We start from the raw sequence: 23233 nt of genomic DNA on the forward strand, positions 1-23233 counted from the left end.
ACGATCTGCATTAGAGAATGTACAATGAAATAAGAGGAATAAAGAAAAATGTTGTCACATACATTATATACAGTATGTTTGGAAGAATGCTTCTAACAATACTGGGTAAAGACTCACGTAGTTTCTAATTGGATGAATGAGAAAAAGTACATGAATGTATTTGTACTGGGAACATGGGGAAAGGAGAGAGGAGTAATAGAGGTAGATGGGGAGAGGGTTAGGGGTTTTAGAGGGGGGGATTGGAGGGGGGAGGGGGGAAGGGAGGGGAGAAGGGAGGGGAAAGGGAGATATGATAAAATACCACTTACCACACTGGGAGCTAGGAAAACTGTTACATTGGAACAGTGTGACAGATCAACCTAATAAAAATAAGAACATCCATTATCATCAATATTTGGGAGATTATTTCTGAGCATAATATTTGTGTATTTTATATCATTGTAAAAATAAGGATAATAATTTTAAATACAAAACTTTGTTACTGAATAGTCCACGAATTTCCTGTAATTTTCCAGTCTCTCAAGGCCCCTCTCACTAAAATGCTGCATAATGAAAAGTAAGATGAATTTAAGAGAGCACAGAGGCTGGAAGTCTGAAATAAAAGCATAAAATACTGGATGTGGAGCATCTTTTGAGAGAGTAAAAGCTAGTGTTTCAATTCATTGACCTTTACTCAGAATTGCAAGTTGGTGATGTAAATAGGTGTTCAGCAGTACAGAGACAGAGGCAGATAAAGGATGGGTGGGATGCTTCTATAATGAGTCAACTTTGTTCCAATAATTTTCAATCAAATATTTTGACTTATTCTGAATCAAAATCAGAATCAGGTTTATTATCATCCGCATGTGTTGTGAAATTTGTTAACTTAGTAGCACCAGTAATGCAATACATGATAATACAGAAAGAATAAATTAATCAATTACATTATGTATATATAAGTATATTAAATCGGTTAAAAATAGTGCAAAAAAAATAGAAGAAATATATATTTAAAAAAGTGAGGTAGTGTTCATGGACTCAATGTCCATTTGGGAATCAGATGGCAGAGGGGAAGAAGCTGTTCCTGAATCAATGAGTGTGTGCCTTCAGGCTTCTGTACCTCCTTCAATGAGAAGAGAGCATGTCCTAAGTGATGGAGGTCTTTAATGATGGACGTCGCCTTTCTGAGGCGTGCTCCTTGAAGATCTCTTGGATATTACGGGGGCTAGTAACCAAGATGTTCTCCGTGTATTATACATCACTTCAGACCATAATGGTTCTCAATGGCAGATTTTAACATTAAATCTTGAAAAGGTATTTACATAATGTGGATAGTTCCCTTCTGATCCAATCAGCTACTTCACAAGGCTGGTCCTTTCAGCTTTTTGATATATCTCTCGCTATAAAATCTGTTCATCTTAAATAGGAAAGTAGCACACAGACAGAATTAAAACCTTTGCTATTCTAGAACAAGATTTTAAGTTTACTGTTTGTACCTACCATAATGATACTTGCATTATTTTACAATGCTTGAATTTGTTAGCCTGAAGAAAATGAGCATCTAAATATAATTTCACATAGGTGGAATTTCAAGTTGAAATTTATTGTCATTCAACCATGCACATGTATACAGCTAAATGCTAAATGAAACTTTGTTCCTCTGGAAGATGCAAAACACAGTAGATATAGTCACATACAGTGTATACTGTAGCTGCAATCCAGCACATACAGTCACAAAATAATATTAGCACAATTCCCTGAATGAGATAGCCTGAAGATTGACAGGTTAACATAGTGTGCGAGGTGCACTTTATGTAAGACAGTCTACTGTAATGTTACTGGCACTATTATCCAGAAGATTGGGAGACTTTTAAGGAGCAACAGAAGATAACTGAAAAGGCAATACAGGGGGAAAAGATGAGGTACGAAGGTAAGCTAGCCAAGAATTTAAAGGAGGATAGTAAAAGCTTCTTTATGTATGTGAAGAGGAAAAAATTAGTTAAACCAAAGTTGGGCCCTTGAAGACAGAAATGGGTGAAATTATTATGGGGAACAAGGAAATGGCAGACGAGCTGAACAGGTACTTTGGATCTATCTTCACTAGGGAAGACACAAACAATCTCCCAGATGTAATTGTGGCCAGAGGATCTAGGGTAACGGAGGAACTGAAAGAAATTCACATCAGGCAGAAAATGGTGTTGGGTAAATTGATGAGACTGAAGGCTAATAAATCCCCAGGGCCTGATGGTCTGTATCCCAGGGTACTTAAGGAGGTGGCTCTAGAAATCGTGGACGCATTGGTAATCATTTTCCAATGTTCGGATTCAGGATCAGTTCCTGCAGATTGGAGAGTAGCTAATGTTATCCCACTTTTTAAGAAAGGAGGGAGAGAGAAAACAGGCAATTATAGACCAGTTAGTCTGACATCAGTGGTGGGGAAGATGCTGGAGTCAATTATAAAAGATGAAATAGCGGCATATTTGGATAGCAGTAGCAGGATAGGTCTGAGTCAGCATGGATTTACGATGGGGAAATCATGCTTGACTAATCTTCTGGAATTTTTTGAGGAAGTAACTATGAAAATGGACATGGGAAAGCCAGTGGATGTAGTGTACCTGGACTTTCAGAAAACCTTTGATAAGGTCCCATATAGGAGATTAATGGGCAAAATTAGAGCACATGATATTGGGGGTAGGGTACTGACATGGATAGAAAATTGGTTGGCAGACAAGAAACAAAGAGTAGGGATTAATGGGTACTTTTCAGAATGGCAGGCAGTGACTAGTGGGGTACCGCAAGGCTCGGTGCTGGGACCTCAGCTATTTACAATATACATTAATGATTTAGATGAAGGGATTAAAAGTAAACATTAGCAAATTTGCAGATGACAAAAAGCTGGGTGACAGTGTGAAATGTGAGGAGGATGTTATGAGAATGCAGGGCGACTTGGACAGGTTGGGTGAGTGGGCAGATGCATGGCAGATGCAGTTTAATGTGGATAAATGTGAGATTATCCACTTTGGTGGCAAGAACAGGAAGGCAGATTACTATCTGAATGGTGTCAAGTTAGGAAAAGGGGAAGTGCAACAAGATCTGGGTGTCCTTGTTCATCAGCCACTGAAAGTAAGCATGCAGGTACAGCAGACAGTGAAGAAAGCTAATGGCATGTTGGCCTTCATAACAAGGGGAGTTGAGTATAGGAGCAAAGAGGTCCTTCTGCAGCTGTACAGGGCCCTGGTGAGACCACACCTGGAGTACTGTGTGCAGTTTTGGTCTCCAAATTTGAGGAAGGACATTCTAGCTATTGAGGGAGTGCAGCGTAGGTTCACTGGGTTAATTCCAGGGATGGCGGGAATGTCATATGTTGAAAGATTGGAGCGACTGGGCTTGTATACACTGGAATTTAGAAGGATGAGAGGGGATCTGATCGAAACATATAAGATTATTAAGGGATTGGACACGCTAGAGGCAGGAAACATGTTCCCAATGTTGGGGGAGTCCAGAAGCAGAGGCCACAGTTTAAGAATAAGGGGTAGACCATTTAGAATGGAGTTCAGGAAAAACTTTTTCACACAGAGGGTTGTGGATCTGTGGAATGCTCTGCCTCAGAAGGCAGTGCAGGCCAATTCTCTGGATTCTTTCAAGAAAGAGTTAGATAGAGCTCTTAAAGATAGTGGAGTGAAGCGATATGGGGAGAAGGCAGAAACAGGGTACTGATTGTAGATGATCAGCCATGATCCCAGTGAATGGCGGTGCTGGCTCGAAGGGCCGAATGGCCTACTCCTGCACCTATTGTCTATTGTAATAAAACATTTTTCATAAAAAATTAAAAGTAACCAGTGCAAGATAAGAGTGTTTTCTATAAGTTCATATTTAAATCTGAGAAAACTTGAGGAAAATCATTACTATCAAGTGATGGAGCTCTTCCACTCAATAAGTCAAAATGATTTTATATCTACCTGCCACAGATCTTGTTTCACATAAGAAACCTTGTCAAGGTAGCCTGCTCTCCAAGCGTGGAACTGTGACAACCTGATGAGCCATGGGTTCAATTCGTAGCCAACAGCTGGGTGGAAGCCACGTTTGCTAGCTTCCAAAACCTATGGAATACAGGGGACTTGGTGAATTAATACTGCAAGGAAAACACACCTACAATGGAATTTGGGGAAAAAAAGCAAACTCATCCCGAATTTAAGTGAAACTTAACAGCTGCATCAATTTTTCTTTCACAGTTCATTGAACAGAAGCAACCATTCCGCCCAACTGCTCTTTGTGCCTGAGTCCATATTTTAAACAAGCATCCTGTTCAACATGCTTATAAGCTTTGGATAACTGCAATTATCAGTTGTGGGTCATTTACGGACATATTCTTCTCTTTTAGAGATGGTAAGATTCAAGTTCCTCTCTGAAGACAAAGATCTAGGCTGACACTCAACACCTGCTCTTTCATAGTGGCACTACGGTGTTTGGAGAGGCCACATGGAAAGTCCATAATGAACAGGAACAGTATTAGGCCATCTTGTTCATCAAGTCTGCTCTGTCATTCAATCATGCCGATTTTTTTCAATCCCATTCTGCCACCTTCTCCCCAAAACCCTTAACCCCTTTACCAATCAAGAAACCATTAATTTCTTCCTTAAATACACCCAATGACTTGCCTGCCAACACCGCCTATTGCAAATGCATTCCACAGGAAGTTACCATCAAGGCTCTTTATCCCAGAGGATCTGAGCAATATTGATCTCTGCCTCTACAATGAAGCAGTTCACATTCTACATGAATTTCCAACAGTTACTCTTTCAAGCACCAGATTATTTCTTTACATTATACGCTGTTATGTAAAAGACTGATACAGGCTTAATGGTGGCCCATTATGGGCTGTGAGATTTTATGATGCAAGAACCTTCGGCAAGCTTCTTCTAATTATTTGTTGTTAACATCTTTCATTTGTAAATGGACAGAGAGTCAACGCAAAATTTTTATTGTTAATAACTGTATTGAATAAGGACTCACAGTCAACGAATGGTTTTCTTTTCTTGTATGTAATTATTTTTATTTTGTAATATTTCTGAATAAAGTATTTTTGGAAAAAAAAAAATTTGTTGTTTGCCAAGTGTTGACTGTCAACGACAGGTCACTGCAAAAGCAACTCGATGTGTTAGTCATCCCAAATCACACTCCATCTGTGATGTTTACCAGATGAGCAGCTTATAGACCTCTGCTAGCACTACTGTTACTAGGAAATGCTCAAGAGGGACTTGCTCTATTTTTCCTTAAAACTAGAGGAGTCATTCAGCCAAGAACTACAGAACGGAATGATACGTGATTAAAAACTCCCTCATGAGTGGGCCAGGCACTTCCTGTAGACAAAAAAGGCAAGATTAAAATACAACACAAGGGCAAGACGCCAACAGTTATTTTCTCGTTAGCATCGTTTTCTAGAAGCAGCACATAACCCCACGGCTCCTTGCTGACCTTCAAACAATTCACTTCTACTTTGCAAGTTTGGTTTAAATCTGCCTTCACTTGCAGGGTAAGAAAAACAGGAACATGGAATCTGTCTAATGGGCTGCAAAATAAAATAGCAGGCTGTTTCTTGTTCCTAATCTCACTTGCATAACCTTGATATGAGATATCTCTGTGCAAGCAGAGAAGGCAGCATTCAGCTTATGCACTGCTGCAATCAAATAGCTCACTAGATCTCATTGGTCAGACTTGGGATTCCCAGCAGAACAGTGAGTATTTCAGCAATGTTTCCAGGGTAATTAAGCCTTTTAGCACATCACCCCATATTCCCGTTGGAGGGGAGACGACTCATTACGACAAACAGTGCCATGTCACCAATAGCAGCCTTGTCTCCAGTTGTTGTGTTCCAATCCTTGAACCCCTCTACCTTCCTTTCCTCTACCTTTGTCCTATTATCTCCTTATCTGAATCGATGTCAAATTGATGTCCTTTTTCCCTTCATTATGCCTTCCTGGCCAGGGAACCATACAGCAATCAGCCACAAATTTCAGTGTTTGAGTAATCCTGGAAATACATCTGATCTTTTGCCTTTTCTCTAAAGTATAGTATCCTGTATAGCATTAGAAATTTTTTCCTTGATCTAAGCACAAGAAAAATTCAAACAAATTTCTCTTGACAGGGGTGTGAAATTAAGCCCACAATTCACCATAAGGTAATTGATTCCCCCCAGGTGTATAATCTTGGGAAGGGACTATGCGAGGTTCTAAATAAAGGCAGCATGGTAGTGTCGTGGTTAACACAATCACTTCACAGCAACAGCAATCAGGGTTCGATTCCCACTGCTGTCTTTAAGGAGTTTGTACATTCTTCCCATGGCTACATGGGTTTCCTCCCACATTTCAAAGACGCACGAGTTAAGGTTAGTAAGTTGTGGGCATGCTATGTTGGTGCCTGAAGCATGGTGACACTCGCGGGCTGTTCGACGCACAATCCTCATGGATTTGATCTGATCCAGACATATTTCACTGCATGTTTCAACGTAGATGTGACAAATAAAGCTATTTTCTCTTTAGGTAAGACTCACCCTGCAGCTACAGAATAAAATATTCCAATATTTTAAAAATACTGAAGAAGGCTGGGTTAACAGATTAATTATAATATAAACATCCACCATCATTTTAATTTTAATGAATCAGCAGTGTCGTAGAGAATCAGGCTGGTGGGAAAATATTTTCCATTTGGCTTGGAGTTACATTTTCATTTAATGGAGAAAAGAATTGTCCACTTTGTGTTACTGCACCTCCTATCCAGATAGAGAAGGTACTAAGGTTCTAGCAGACCTGACAGAACTGGAGAAGATTCTGCTCCTATGTTGTACAAAGGCAGGAGGGTGGGCTTGAGAGAGATAATAAAGCAGCCATAATGGAAAGGCAGAGCAGACTCGATGGGCCAAGCGGCCTAATTCTGTTCCTATCTGTTACGACTAGGGTTTACAATGAAGTTACAAACTATTGCTGGAGGAAGTACAACGGGATCTAGGTGTCCTTGTTCATCAGTCACTGAAAGCAAGCATGCAAGTACAGCAGGCTGTGAAGAAAGCTAATGGCATGTTGGCCTTCATAACAAGGGGAATTGAGAGGTCCTTCTGCAGTTGTACAGGGCCGTGGTGAGACCACACCTGGAGTATTATGTACAGTTCTGGTCTCCAAATTTGAGGAAGGACATTGTAGCTATGGAGGGAGTGCAGTGTAGGTTCACAAGGTTAACTTCCGCGATGGCAGGACTGTCATATGTTGAAAGATTGGATCGACTGGGGTTATATACACTGGATTTTAGAAGGATGAAAGGGGATCTGATTGAAACACATAAGACTATTAAAGGATTGGACACGCTAGAGGCAGGAAACATACTCCCGATGTTGGGGGAGTCCAGAACCAGAGGCCAAAGTTTAAGAATAAGAGCTAGACAATTTAGAACAGAGTTGAGGAAAAACTTTTTCACACAGAGGGCTGTGGTTCTGTGGAATGCTCTGCCTCAGAAGGCAGTGGAGGTCAATTCTCTGGATTCTTTCAAATTAAGTTAGATAGAGCTCTTAAAGATAGTGGAGTAAAGGGATATGGGGAGAAGGCAGGAACAGGGTACTGATTGTGGATGATCAGCCATGATCACAGTGAATGGTGGTGCTGGCTCAAAGGGCTGAATGGCCCACTCCTGCACCTATTGTCTATTGTCTATTGGAACTCAGCGGGTCAAGCAGCAGCTGTGAGTGAGGGTTGGGGAATGCAGTTTGAAAGAATTGAAAGCCCTGTAATGAGCTGAAGAATCTAAAGTGTGAGGAGAGATTGACGAGGCCGGGGCTCTTTTTCATACAAGAAAGAGAAGATGTGGAAGAAATTTAGTAAAAAAACAACCTGTTATATTAATGCTGCTTATATTGTAAATACATGCTGGCATTTAAGTACTTATGCATATTTTTCCATATCTATACTTTTAAATTTATTTTGACATAATTCTTTATAAATGTTCTTTTTTGTTGCCTGTGCCATCAACACACCACAGCAAATTCCCAACACATGTAAATGTATATGATGATTAAAGTTAATCCTTGAAAAATATTGAGGGAGCTGAGAAGGGTGAAAAAGAAGAAATTATTTTCATATCGCAGGAAGATCGGGAACCAGGGGCATAGGTCTAAGGTAGAATAATTTTAAGGGTCTTTGAAGACTAATCTTTTAATTCAGAGAAAGGACGCTTGGAATTCACGGCTGGAAAGAGTGGTCAAGGCGGAAACTTTCATCACATTTACAAGGTACCTGGATGAACACTTGATCTACTAAAACTTGCAGAACTATGATCTGAGAACTGAGGATTGGGATTAACCCAAGTAACTGTGCACAGACACAAAGAGGTGCATGGGCTTCCAGTATATCTCTGATTCCCTGAGGGCTGTTTCAAGAACTGGCAGGCACTGAGGCACTACATGCTTACCACTTTGGCAACTGGGAATCATGTTCAAAATTGTACAAAAGTCATCAACCTACATCTTCAAAGTTAATCAAACAACATGATTAAGTAACTCTTACTAAATGAGGCAAATTATATCTGGCTACAAAAACAAATCTTTAAGGTATTGTTGTCATTTTCTATGCTGTGAAATCCAATTACAAAGGTTGAATAGCGTGCTACTTGCAGAATCAGGATGTTTTTAATCCAAATGTTTTACATACAATTCTGCCATCACCTGATCCTAAGTCCACCATCTTGCCAGACCGGCCTTTAAGCAACGTCATCACATTCTGCACTTGCTTGCGGCTTGCAGGTATGTATGGCACCTGGTAAAAGATAAAGCCATATTTCCTAAGTCTGCTGAAATACCGTCACTAACAAAAGATCTTGATTTCTTCAAAAGCTTAAAAACCTCAAAATTACGCCAAAGAAATTCAGTTAAGACCTTAGTTTAAAAAAACATAAAAGGAAGATATAGTGAAGAGTAACCCTTAGCCTGTTGATTGATAGCAATTTTCTATCCCTGAGAAGCGTATGCCAGATTAGATGACGGGCAGTGGCTGTGAAGCCGTTTAGATTACAATAGATTTTGGGATAGGTTGGATTTCTTTCTGTCAGTTCAATGATTATAACTGAATGGTAAGTAACGTCTTGTTAACTAAAGATCAGTGTAAGGGCAGGAACCAAAACATCTTTTGTGTGAAGCAACTTTTAAAGGATGGTAGGGCACTTGAAGGATTTTCTTCAGTGTCGTGGTTAACAAAGTGCCATTACACAGTGCATTCCTGAGTTTGGAGTTCAATTCTGGAGCCACCTGTACGGAATTTGTACGTCACCACCCCCCCACCCACCCCTTGTGAATGTGTGTGTTTCCTCTAGGAGCTCCAATTTCCTCTCACAGTCCAAAGATGTACTGGTTTGTAGGTTAATTGGTCATTGTCAATTATCCTGTGATTAGGTTGGGGTTAAATCGGTTAGTTGCTGGGCAGTGCAACTCATTGGGCTGGAAGGTCCTGTTCTACGCTCTCTTTAAATAAATAAGCAAGATACTGGCAAACGAGGTCATGTTTGTGGACAACATGCTCAGTTTGTGATCTCAGTGAGAAAATGGAAGAGGGACATAAATAGTGGGAGGAATCTGCAATAGGGCTGTCCATTTTCATAAGATGGAAATGGTTCCTTAAGTGCAAATATGTGTCTCTACTTCCATAGGAGTTTGCAAAGACTCCGGATGACATCTAAAACTTTGACAAACTTCTGTCGGTGTGTGGTGGAGCTAAAACATCTTTTGACTGGCTGCATCACAACCTGGTTTGGAAATACCAATGCCATTGAATGGAAAATCCTACAAATGTTGTGGACATAGCCCATCTTGGGTAAAACGCTCCCCACCATTGAGCACATCTACACGAAATGCTGTTGCAGGAAAGCAACATCCATCATCAGTGACCACCCCCCCCCCACCACCACCGAGGCCATGCTCTCTTTGTGCTGCTGTCATCAGGATGGTGAACAGGAGCCTCAGGACTCACACCACCAGGTTCAGGAACAGTTATTACCCTTCAGCTATCAGGCTCTTGAACCAAAGGGGATAACTTCACTTGCCCCATCACTGAAATGTTCCCACAACCTATGGACTCACGTTCAAGGGCTCTTCATCTCATTTCTCAATATTTATTGCTTATTTATTTATTGTTATTACTTCTTTCTTTTTGTATTTGCAGTTTCTTGTCTTTCTCACACTGGTTGAACGCCCAGTTGGTGAGGACTTTCGTTGATACTGTTATGGTTCACAGATTTATCGCGTTTGCCCGGAAGACAATGAATCTCACGGTTGTATATGAAGACATATATGTACTTTGAAAATAAATTTATTTTGAACTTTGATAAGCATATTTTATCCTGAAGTTAAAAGTAATTCTGTGGTGTTTAACAGAAGAGAAATTTACTAAATATTCATGCTAGCTGTTGAAGAATACTCCTACCTGTAACCTTAGAGGTACCCTCCTGAAACCAGGCATCAGTATGCCTGCCCATACTATATAGGCAGTTAAGCCAGTGCATCCAGCAATCTGCAATAAACCCCAGCCACCAATTGACTTGTTCTTGAGGATGGCTTCTCCTTCAGTGTCATCCTGGTCCATTCCTAAAGAAAATCAAATGTGTTGAAATGTATTGCTACGTATATGTAATTCTTAGACTTAAACAGAAAAACAGTTCTGAGTGACGCACTGTATTCTGCTAAATGGTAAGGCTGAGAGCATCAAATGTATGACACAGGGGGTGTTCATGTTTATTATTTTGTGAATATATACCCAGCTTATAAATGCCATGGAAATTAGCTTTTTGCAGAAGTAGTACAGTACATTATAAATCACATAAACTTAAATTAATATAAATTATACATAACAAAAGAACACTCTGAAAATAATCAACTGTCCAGCCTATTGGGTCAATGCTGGACTGAAAAAAAGGGTGTGTTTTGATACATTAGATGCACAGAATGGGCATCCTTGCCTAAACTTTCATTGTTTTTTCCTTACGGCACACCATGGCTACAGTGCGCACAGTCTACAAAACACACTTCAACACACCAAAACTTCTTCATTAGCATTCACCCCCCCCCGCCCCAAACCTGCGATCTTTACCACCTTGAAAATTAACAGAATGCATACAGAAACATTCTGTATGAGTCCCTCCCAAGTATCTCACCATTCTGCATTGGATATGCAAATGCACTTCCTTCATCACCACCCATTCCAAATCCCAGAACTCCTTTACCCATCAGGAATGAAAATGAGAGCTCATTTTCTTGTCTTCCCCTCGTATTTCTGCCACATGTTGCCTTTACACTTTCGTGGACTGAGTTCTTCTTGGGATCCCATTGTCATAAAAGGTGGTGCAGCAAAAACTAATCCAACAATCAAAACAACTGCCACAAGTCTGCAACCCCCACGGGATTGTTAAATTTGCACGATGCAGCCTCAGCTCCAAAGAAATGGTTGTTCCAAAGAGTCGAATTCCTAATTTCCATCATTTATTAGCAATTAGCAAACATACAATCTTGACGCGATATTAGGCGTTATCTCAGCAGTCAGCAAAGTTATGACATCTCACGTCCCAAGCTACAAGCTGCCACGAAATAAGCATGAGTTCGCAACTTATCCCCTTTGTTTTCATCCCACCTCCCCCCATGGACGTTTTCATGTTTTATTGTTGTACAACATTGAATTAGAGTGGATTTAATTTGGCTTTTTTGACACTAATCAACAGAAAAAGACTCTTTCGTGTCAAAGTGAAAACAGATCTCTACAAAGTGATCTAAATTAATTGTGATTAGTTACCATAATAAACAAAATAAATGCACAATACAGAATACATGGCTCCTACAGGTGGAAGGTATTTAGTTATGAAATACTGTAATGAGTAAGGCTAAAGAGGAATGACTGGGATGGGATAAGGCCGAACATATCTTCTCAGATGGATGTACAAGCATGTATCGCCTCCTCTCTGCCATAAATTTTTGACTCTGCAGGCACTGGTCACCACAAAACTGTCTCTAAGACATGAATGCTTGACCATGACAAATGACCGACACAGCATTGACTAGACACAGGTTTAAAATGTGCTGAATGAGCCACCTAACACTGTGGAGTTCAATACAGGTCAAACTAAAGATCCCCGGGGTCAGTCTAGCAACAGTGTTGTGTGAAAGTCTTAGGCACATAAAGTCCCTATAAAACGTATTCATCCCCCCCCCCAGAAGTTTTCATGTTTTATCGTTTTACAACATTGAATCACAGTGGCTTTAATTTGGCTTTTTTGACGCCTATCAAGAGAAGAAGACTTTCATGTCAAAGTGAAAACAGATCTCTAAAAAGTGATCTAAATTAAATGCAAATATAAAAACAAAATTTCATGTGATGATAAACCTGATTCTGATATGGAGCTCTGTTGTGGACTGAGAGTGGGAAGGGGGCAGGGAGAAGGGAATCATGGTTGGGAAAAGGGGAAGGGAATAGGAAGCACCAGAGACATATTGCAATAATCAGTATACCAATTGTTTGGAATCAACTTATCTTGCTGGTGTCTCAGGGCTGGGTATATCTTCACCTACGCTATCCCCCACCCAGGCACCTGTCCAGCACCCATCCCGCGGTGCTCCACCCCCGCTGTTCCCAACATCCCTCCCTCCCACCAGATTTACAAACATGCTCTCCAGCCCACATTGACAAATACAATACCATGCAAACGCCTTAGGCACCCTAGCCACATATGTGCTTAAGACTTTTGCACAGAACAGTACTTTGCATTTAAGCTTATCAGAGCTGCAAATACCTTGATCAATTTTGAAGTATTTTGCCGCAAATTTTCAGCAAAATGCTCATTAATCAAAACAAGTTCGAATCAATGTTACCAAATGATCATCTTTCATACTATTTTGATTAAAGCTTTTGTAAGTGAAAACTATGTCCTGTTACATTCAGTGCCAAATCTAGAAAGCTCATTGAGGTTATTCAGGGGTTACACAGAGCTTGTAGCGCAATGTTTCTGTATTAGAGTATCCAGCAGAGAGTGGGAAGGAGCGCAAGTGCAAACAGAACATTAAAAACACGGGATGCCTCGGGGGAAAGGGTGGTGGGGGGGGACTTATGGAGAGTTAGGGGGAGGCATGAAGGGGACCGGCAAGGTTCTGAGAGTGACGGGACGGGGGTGTGGAGTGGGAAGGGCAGCGAACTGCATCTCGGCGGGTGAAGAGGGAGGTAACGGGACGACTGGTCACTACCAACTCCTACCCCGTCCCTGACACCAACCACGTTCATCTGATCCTCCGATCTCCGCGACGGACCGGATGCGCCCGCCTTCACCTCTCCCCAAGAGCCCGGCACTTTCGTTCCGCACCCAGTGACTCAGAGAACATCTGCAAAGCCCATGAAGTGCTGAAGGAACGCTGCAGGTCCGGCAGCATCTATCGAGGGAAAAGAACAGGGCTGATGAAGGGTTTCGGCCCGAAATGTCGACTGTTCATTTCCCTCCAGAGATGCCCCATGACCTGTTGAGTTCCTCCAGCATGTCCCATTATCCCACCCAGTAGTGGGGTTCAATGAGTCACTTCATTAAAACTTACCCTTTATTGTATCCCTCGTTACTGGAAACATCTGAAAATAAATTGCTGCATCCATGAAATATTTCCCACGAACAGTGCAGCTCAGAGCCTTTTGGCAGCCAATGAAATACATTTCGAAGCATTGTGTATTTTGATTAGTTAGAAATAGCAGTAATGCTACTATGGTCTTTTAACACATTTTGATGAGCATGAACGTAGACCAAAAAAGCACAGCAACAGACCCCTTCATCCATGATGTGCCAAACTAATTAATGATACTTAGTCCCTTTTGACTGCACGAGGTCCATACCCCATCCATTTTCTGTGTGCCTGTCTAAGAGACTATTAAACACCCTTATTGTATCTGCCTCCACCACTATCCCTGACAGTGCATTCCAGCCGTGTACCACTCTGTGCAAAAAAACACTTGCTCCAAACATCTGCTTTGAACTTCCCTCCTCTCACCTTCAATGCATACCCTCTAGTATGAGACCCTCTGAAAAAAGCTGTCTACACTATCATGCCTCTCATGATTCTATAAAGTTTAATCTGGTCTCCCCTTGGACTCTGAGGCTCCAGAATAATTAAATCCATTTGTTCAACCTCTCTTTCAATCACATACCCTCTATTCCAGGCAGCAATCCTGGCAAACCTCTTCTGTAACATTTCCTTAGAAATAAGAACATAAGAAATAGGAGCAGGAGTCGGCCATCTGGCCCGTCGAGCCTGCTCTGCCATTCAATAAGATCATGGCTGATCTGACCATGGACTCATCTCCACCTACCTCCTTTTTCCTCATAAGCCTTAATTCCCCTACTATGCAAAAATCTATCCAACCTTGTCTTAAATATATTTACTGAAGTAGCTTCCTCTGCTTCATTTGGTAGAGAATTCCACAGATTCACCACTCTCTGGGAAAAGCAGTTCCTCCTCATCTCCATCCTAAGTCTACTCCCTTGAACCTTCAGTCTATGTCCCCTAGTTCTAGTCTCACCTACCAGTGGAAACAACTTTCCTGCCTCTATCTTATCTATCCCTTTTATAAATTTATATGTTTCTATAAGATCTCCTCTCATTCTTCTGAATTCCCGCGAGTACAGTCCCAGGCAACTTAATCTCTCCTCAGAGTCTAACCCCCTCATCTCTGGAATCAACCAGGTGAACCTCCTCTGCACCACCTCCAAAGCCAGTATATGCTTCCTCAAGTATGGAGACCAGAACTGCACACAGTACTCCAGGTGTGGCCTCACCAGTACCCTGTAAAGTTGCAGCACAACCTCCCTGTTCTTAAATTCGATCCCCCTAACAATGAAGGCCAACATTCCATTTGCCTTCTTGATGGCCTGCTGCACCTGCAAACCAACCTTTTGTGATTCATGCACAAGCACTCCCAAGTCCCTCTGCACGGCAGCATGCTGCAATTTTTTTTTACCATTTAAATAATAATCTGCTCCTGGTCATTCTTATCCTCCACATCTTCCCTATAATGGTGTGAATAGAATTGAATGGAATATTCCAGATGCGGCCTAACCAGAGATTTATTAATCTGCAACATAAATGATAGTATATAAGACCATAAGATATAGGAGCAAAAGCAGGCCATTTGGCCCATCGAGTCTGCTCCGCTATTCAATTATGGGCTGATCCAATTCTTCCAGTCATCCCCACTCCCCTGCCTTCACCCTATACCCTTTGATGCCCTGGCTAATCAAGAACCTACCTATTTCTGCCTTAAATACACCCAATGACTTGGCCTCCCCAGCCACTTGTGGCAACAAATTCCACACATTTACCACCCTCTGACTAAAGTAATTTCTCCACATCTCAGTTCTAAAAGGACGTCCTTCAATCCTGAAGTCATGGTCTCTTGTCCTAGAATCCCCTACCATGGGGAATAACTTTGCCGTATCTAAACTGGTCAGGTCTTTTAACATTCAGAATGTTTCTATGAGATCCCCCCTCATTCTACTGAACTCCAGGGAATACAGCCCAAGAGCTGCCAGACGTTCCTCATACAGTAACCCTTTCACTCTTGGAATCATTCTCATGAATCTTCTCTGAACCCTCTCTAATGTCAGTATATCCTTTCTAAAATAAGGAGCCCAAAATTTCACACAAAACTCCAACTGCATGCCTGGAGTTGGAGGCAGCCTCCAAACCACAAAGCCTACCACCTCCAGCTCCTTTTCCTACAGCCCTAGGTCCAGGCCAAGACCTTTCTCACTGCTACTAGGCCCTATGCCTCCTCTTCTCCTACCAGTACTTCCCACCAGACCCAGGCCTCTCAGGCTCCCCTCTACCCCTCGTCCCTCAGTTGCTTATTTGCCTTCATAGATGCTGCCTGGGCTGCTGAGATCCTTAGCATTTTGTGTGAGTAAATCAGGAGGAACCTAGTTATCGGGAGAAGTTGGGCAAGCTAGAACTTTGTTCTTGGAGTGTAGGAGACAGAGGTGTAACTTCATAGGAGTGTATAAAACTATCAGTACTATAGTTTGGGTGTGTGCACACTTTTTCACAGGGAGAAGGAAGGAAAAACTAGAGGGCATACATTTAAAGTGAGAAAGGAAAGTTTTAAAGGTGACCTGAGAGGTAGCTTTATGCAGAGAATGGTTCATGTGTGGAACAAGGAGCTAGAGAAAGTGGTTGTGGCATTAGCAATAACTTTTTTAATGGACAGTTGCACATGTACATGGATAGCAAAGATTCAGAGGGGTTTAGGCTATGTAGGGGAAAATGAGACTAGCTTAGATGGTAATCTTGGTTTTGACATCAACGACGTTTCATTGATTCAGTTGAATTTCTCTGTTCTACTGTGAATACCTGCAAGGAAATGTGAATGATTGTAAGAAGCTGCAGAGAGTTACAAACTCAGCCAGTGCCATCATGCGCACTAGCCTCCCCAACATCGAGGACATCTTCAAAAGGCGATGCTTCTAAAAGTTTGCATCCATCATGAAGAACCCCTTTCACTGAGGGTGTGGTGGGGTGGAGATACGTCTCTACCCAAAGGAGGTGTAAGGTGCTCCTTCCCTCTGCCTGCCTGCAGGTCACCCTTGGGCAAGGTGTAGCACCTGCTTAGCCCCCTGATCAGGGTTATGCGAAGCCATGGGTGGATGGTCATATGAGCAGACGGAGCATATCACAAGTCCTCGTTACACGGCCACTGATGCCAAGCAGGCAATCTCTGCAGAGTATTGATAATTGCTGGGGTCGCCAAACTTGTAGAGACACTGCCCAGAAGAAGGTAATGGCAAACCACTTCTGGAGAAAAATTTTGCCAAGAACAATCATGATCGTGATTAGCGAAAAGAGTAGGAACAACAACGTGAAGGGGGGGGTCTTCCCCACAGGCAGACTAAATGCAGACGGAAGACCATGATTGCCCACGTCACACGCCACGGTACATAATGATGATGATGATGATCATGGAGGACATGCTCTCTTCTTATTACTTGTGGTAAACCATATATATATGTTGTAACTGGGTTAGCTGTCTGGACATGTCCCTGTGCTCACTGCTCCTGTGGCTCCTCCCACTGATCCCTGAATAAAGGCGATTGCGCCATTGCTCCTCCTCTCAGTCCAGGGGCAGGCACTCAGCATGCTGGAGGTCACATTTTACTGCTAATAAATGCCTTTCAGTATTTACTCTATTTCCAGTCTTTTGGAGTAATTGATAGTGCATCATTACTACTGTCTGAGAGGAGTTACAGGAGCCTGAAGACACACACTTCGTCCTCTCCACCATCAGATTTCTGTATAGACAATGAGCCAAGCCATAAACACGACCTCTCTGGTTTGCTCTCTTTTTGCACTACTTATTAATTTTTTTAAAAATATAGTTCTTATTGTAATTTATTGTTTTTAATGTATTACACTGTACTCCTGCAAAACATACTGTGTATCAGTGATATTAAACCTGATTCTCAAAATGAATCTCAGGTGACATATATGTACTTTGATAACATGTTTACTTTGAACTTTGAACTTGGATGAGTTGGGTCAAAGGGCCTGTTTCTGTTGTCTATCACGCTATGGCTTTGATGAGGATGAGACCCCATGCCCTTTAAATAATGTTGGAGGATCTTTTATATCCAAAGGTTGGGCATCATAATACTCCCTCTGTATTGTTCTTCACTTCATGCTCAAAATACTGGAGGGTGAACCCACAGCCCGCCGGGTCAGCAGAAAGAATTATATTATTGAGGCATGATCTTCAGCATCTTACTCCTAGAAAAATCTTTGCTTCCTAACAGAGATAAAATTCAAGAACAAACAAGAGAGAATCTGCAGATACTGAAAATCCAAGCAACACATACAAAATGCTGGAGAAACTCAGCAGGCCAGTACAGTCGTCATTTTGGAACCCTTCGCGACAGTCGCCGTCTCGGCCCAAAACGTCGACTACTTTTTTCCATAGATGTTACCTGGCCTGCTGAGTTCCTCCAGCATTGTGTGTGTGTGTGTAGCATGAAATTTAAGAAGCTTTGTGAAAATATTAGAGTGGAATTGTACAAGGCATTTAAATTAAGCTATGGGGTTTCTCGTTCTGTGTTGGAAACAGTAACAACCTTTTAACCAAAGGGTTAAATCTAGCTGGTTACAGCCTGCATTTCTGAAAGGAACCATTGATTTTCAGGCATTTACCTGGAATTAAGTACCGTATATTTGCACATGCACTGAGCCTGGAACTCGCTGCCTATATAGGCATGGGTGGAATCAAATCTGTGTTTTTATTTCTGTTATAATTTTCACCTACTAACTTCATCTTCTAGTTTTTAAATGTCAGAGATATTAAAAATCTACCAGAACATTTAAGAGCTTTGACTGAAATCTGAGCCTTATTCCCAGCTGTTAGGAGTGTTTCAGGTTGGGATGGATGTCTGAATCTGAAGTCTGTGGGCCTTGATGCTCTATTGAGGATACGGAGGGCCATTATAATTGATCCTTCTGGGCTTTGTGGGCAACGATTCCAGGCAGCAGCCCTGATCTAGTGCAGCCCAGCCTGATATATTTTAATATGTCATGTCAGAAACTAAAACAGAAGTTTAGTTTTTAAATTGATGTTTTAATATTTAACAATAGTAAGATTTTTCTTACGCAAGAGAATTAAAAAAACATCAAAAGAGAAATCTTAGGATTGTGAACAAGCTTGTTGTGCCAAAATAATTGCCAAAAAGCTTACCTCAATCTCCACTCCTTTAACTGGTCTTTGATGCGAAATGATTACGGATGTGGATCACTTCGTCAAAATGTAGTCATCTTGGTCCTGAAGATGTTAATTGGCCTGGTATCCGGTTGCTCTGGGGTTAGTGTCTGAGAGCTTCGTGGTCATTAGCTCCAATGTGTGATGGACTGGGGCTATGAGCTTGCTCTGTCTGCCCTGGGCTTCGGGTTTCCGAGCTCAGTTTTGTTCTGAATGCTAGTGCTTCCTTTATTGCTTGTATGATTTGTGTTTTTTTTTTGCTCACTGTTATTGGGCCTTTTTTTTCTTAAAAATTAGGTTCTTTCGTGTTTCTTGTTTCGTGGCTGCCTGTCAGCAGATAAATCTCAAGGTTGTATACTTTATACATACTTTGATAATAAACATACTTTGAGTCCACAGTCTGAGAAGACTGCAAATTTGCAATCTCCAATGTTCTTCTAAATGATCCAGCAAAAATGTTAACATTTGGCTGCTCCACCCAGAGTTGGAATAAACAATTATTCTGTCTCTGCCTTTCCCAAGTCCCTAGTTACTTTAAACACCTGCTTTAGATCACTCTTCAACCAAAGTTATGGAGCACAAGCCAAGTTTATTCAATGTGCCTTTATAATGAAACTGTTTGAGGTTTTTTTTTATCATTCTGATGAGTCTGCACTAAATCTTTTTCAAGGCTAGTACTCCCTCACTGAACTGTGGCACGTACAACTGAACACAGATGGAGTCTTGATGAAGTCTCAGTGCAACTGGATGATTATATCCTAATTTTTGAATTCCAGCTCCCTTGAGGTAAAGGGCAGGACTCCAATAATCATTTTCACTCTTATTTTTTTGTAGCCACCACCCAGTCCCAGAAGGAGCGCGCACACCAACTGGTCCTTGCTGACCCTTCAGACAACTCACTTCTACTTTGCAAGGTTGGCTTGAATCTGTCTTCATTCACAGAGTTAAAAAACACACACACACAGGAATGTGAAACCTGTCTAATGGGCTGCAAAATGAAAAAGCAGGTTCTGGTTCTTGTTCCTAATCCTGAGGGTTAAATAGGGTGGCATGGTTTGATGGGCCGGAAAGGCCTGTTCTGCACTGTATCTCCAAATGAGTAAATTATAAAAGCAAAGATTTATTGCTGAGGCTTTATAAGCCTTTAGCCAGAGCGTACTTGGAGTATTGTGGGTGCAGCCCTGAGGTAAACTCCATTCGTTGCCGGTGTTGCTGACTGAGGCATCATGGGAGATCAGAATATTGAGACAGCAGTGTAGGCTGCTGTCAAAATAGGTGATGCTGTAAACTGTAACGTTGAAACAGCGAGCTGGTCTCCCTTTTGTTGAGGCAGGAGCGATACACCCTGTCTCCCCTGCGAGAGAGAGAGAGAGAGAGAGAGAGAGAGAGAGAGAGACAGTGAGAGATAGAGAAGGGGGGGGGGGAGAGAGAGCGTGCCTGTGGCATGTCGAACCGAATTGTTGGATGAACAGTCATTTTTGATGGATTCAAGATCATGGCCTCTTTGGGGGCTTTGCTATTGCTTGCACGGTGGGTGGGGGGGGGGCTGATGCTTTTGCTGAGGCAGGTGTGGGGAAAGGGAGAGGGAAGGGAGGGCTTTGGGGTTCTAGCGTTTTCCTGTCATTTATTCTTTGGGGTTTTTCTTCTGTTTCACGGATGTTCAAAGGTTCAAAGGTCAAATTTAACGTCAGAGAAATGTATACAATGTACAGCCTGAAATGCTTCGCAAACATCCACAAAAACAGAGAAGTGCCCCAAAGAATGAACGACAGTTAAACATGAGAACCCCAAAGTACCCCCCCCAGCTCCCCCCTCCCACGCATAAGCAGAAGCGAGGAATGACTCCCCCTCTCCCCACTGGCAAAACAAAAAGCGCACCTGCTACCGAGCACGAGCGTGAGCTAAGCGATAGCAAAGACACAGACCAAAGTTACCCCAAAGGCTTCGCACTTCATCCAATATTCAACAAACCATAGTGTCTCTCTCTCTCTGGCAAGGGAGAAGAAGGTGTCCCCCATTTTCACAGTGAGCTGGAGACATAACAACAACCCGCTGGTTTATGGTGTTAAAAGTCCATTTCGTCGCTTTTGCGAGCTCTGTGTCCAAAGATTGCAAAGACCCCAGGTCTTCGGGCCCACAGCAAAAGGTTTTCTGTCCTCCCCGATGACACACGAGTCTCCTGCAGTGACACCAACCCTCGATCCACCCATCTCCAGAGGCCTGAGATCTTAAGCTTCCAAACACAGTTGAGATTCTCTGGCCAAACCTGTGGCATGTCGAGTAACAGCCAGTCATGGAACCCTGAGAACGGGTCCCATTCCCACAAAGAACCGAAGCCTGCGTGTAACTCCAGGTCAGGGATAACCCTGAAAGGGGAAAATAAAGATATTGAAGGTGGAAATAGAGCTGTTTCCAAAGATGCAAGCAGAGGAGTCGTTGCCATAGATGTCTGTGAAGAGTAAGAATTTCAGGTTGTATACTGTATACGTTCTCTGATCTTAAATAAAACTATTGAACCTTATCTACAAAAGCATGTACTGGCGTTGGAGAGGATTCACAGGAGGTTCATGAGAATGATCCAGGGGATGAAAGGGTTAATGCATGAGACGCATTTGATGGCTCCAGGTCTGCACTTGCTGCAGTTTAGAAGAATGAGGGGGAGCGTCTCATTGAAACCTATTGAATATTGAAAGTCCTAGATAGATTGGACATGGAGAAGATGTTTCCTCTAGTATGGGTGTCTAAGACTAGAGAAAGCCGCCTTGGAATACAAGAGCATCCCTTTAGAAAAGAACTGAGGAGGATGATCTTTAGCCAGAGGGAGGTGTTTCTCTGGAATTCATTGCCACAGATGGCTATAAGCCTAAGTCATTGGGCATATCTAAGTAGAGACTAATAGGTTCTTTACTGGTTACTGCGTCAAAAGTTCCATGGGGGCGGGATGTCAGGAGTATGGGATTGAGAGGGGAAATAAATTAGTCATGTGGAATGGTAGGACAGACTCAATGGGCCAAATAGCCTACTTCTGCTTCTAGGTATATGCTTTTATAATCTCAACATTTGGGTGGATGAGCTTTCAACAGATGTTGGAAAACCAGTGGTAATGTGACAGTCATTTTGCCAATGAAAGGTCATTGACCAGAAATATCAAATCTTTTTCTCTCCCTGCTGATGTTGCCTGACCTTTTGTTTTGCAGTATTTTCTGTTTTTATTTCTGAGTTACCACTGGCAGCTGTGACCCCTTGCCCTGCCATGTGCCTCTGTGGCCTGGACTGCCTGGGGAAAGTACTGCAAAGTATTCCAGGGGAACCATTGACTTTGTCGCTGCAAAATTCTCCCAAGCCACTGGAAGGATAAGTGAACCAATGTTAGTATCCACTCCCAGTCCAAAGGCCCTTATGACATAGAGACATTCAATTGGGCCCCCCCCCCCCCCAAAGTGACCACAGCCTTGTTGTGGTTTGGAAGCCTGCATGCCTCATTGACCCTGAGACCAATGCTGGCTGGAGCTAGAAGTTTATGCTTTGGCTCTTGGTAGGGTCACCCATGCCAAACAGGTCAAAGGGTAGAGGCCAGACTAATAGTGGCCTACCGGTCTTCCAGGTTTGGGGGTTCAGCTCAGGGATAACAACTCGGACTGGTCAAAGAAGGCTATGACGGGAACAGCAATGAAGAATCCTTTTACATCTGTGTGTGATAGTATTCCTGAGTCTCCACTCCGGACTTGCATGGCTGACTGTAGTGAAAACTGAGAGGAAGCTACGTGGACGATGAAAGAAGACCTGCAAATCACAAAGACCAAGACCAAAAATGGTTTTGGCCAAGGACAGGCAGAGACAGAGGGCCTTCATTGCTGCCCTAAATGCCAGAAGGCGTAACAGACAGTAGGTAAGTAAGCAAGCAAGTAAGTAATTCTGCTGGGCAGATCATGCCATTTTTATGTCCAATGGAGATTTCTGAAACATGGACACTTGCCCCCGCAGAACAAAGGAAGAGGCTCAAGGATTTCCTTAGGGGAGTGTAGCAGTTCGTGTAGTGCTTTACAACGCCAGCTGTAGATTCGGGGTTCAGCACCTGCAGCTACCTGTAAGGAGTTTCTACTTTCTCCCCTTGACTGTGCAGGTTTCTTACAGGGGCTCCAATTTCCTCTCACATCCCAGAGATGTACGGGTTAGGGTTAATAAGTTGCTGGCATGCTATCTTGGTTCCAGAAGCGTGGTGACACTAGCAGGCTGCCCCTAGCACATCCTTGGGCTGTGTTGATCATTGAAGCAAATGATGAATTTTACTGCATGATTTGATGTTTCCATGAACATGTGACAAATAAAGATAACCTTTATTTTAATCTCAGACCTTCTTCGGAAATATGTAGCATCTTCACTGGATCCTGTGAGAACCTAGCTTAAACTGGACACTTTGGTTAGAACTAAAAACATTTATTCCTTCATCAAGAGCTTATGGAAGATCA

At 42.3% G+C, this 23233-nt stretch overlaps 2 protein-coding genes across 5 annotated transcripts in view; one reads left to right on the forward strand and one right to left on the reverse strand.

The window, feature by feature from the left end:
* ccdc78 (coiled-coil domain containing 78) overlaps window positions 1-5326 on the forward strand; it is a 140978-nt gene extending 135652 nt beyond the window's left edge. For both annotated transcript variants that reach the window (XM_063059255.1, XM_063059256.1), the window contains exon 24: window positions 4361-5326. The gene's annotated coding sequence lies outside the window, so the exon portion shown is untranslated. The remainder of the gene's footprint in view (window positions 1-4360) is intronic.
* antkmt (adenine nucleotide translocase lysine methyltransferase) overlaps window positions 1-13313 on the reverse strand; it is a 22894-nt gene extending 9581 nt beyond the window's left edge. Inside the window, exons 1-5 of one of the 3 annotated variants that reach the window (XM_063059261.1) lie at window positions 13248-13306; window positions 10437-10597; window positions 8673-8777; window positions 3939-4079; window positions 309-359 (exon numbers count right to left, since the gene is read on the reverse strand). In XM_063059261.1, the coding sequence (XP_062915331.1) occupies window positions 309-359; window positions 3939-4079; window positions 8673-8777; window positions 10437-10595 (456 nt within the window). In that variant the 5' untranslated portion in view covers window positions 10596-10597; window positions 13248-13306. Of the gene's footprint in view, window positions 1-308; window positions 360-3938; window positions 4080-8672; window positions 8778-10436; window positions 10598-12789; window positions 13101-13247 lie in introns of those variants that run through there. The other 2 variants (XM_063059259.1, XM_063059260.1) reach the window with 2 other exon arrangements.
* Window positions 13314-23233: the final 9920 nt, after the last annotated feature.

This window comes from Mobula hypostoma, chromosome 9, assembly GCF_963921235.1.
Source record: "Mobula hypostoma chromosome 9, sMobHyp1.1, whole genome shotgun sequence".
In the NCBI taxonomy this organism is placed as follows: Eukaryota; Metazoa; Chordata; class Chondrichthyes; order Myliobatiformes; family Myliobatidae; genus Mobula; species Mobula hypostoma.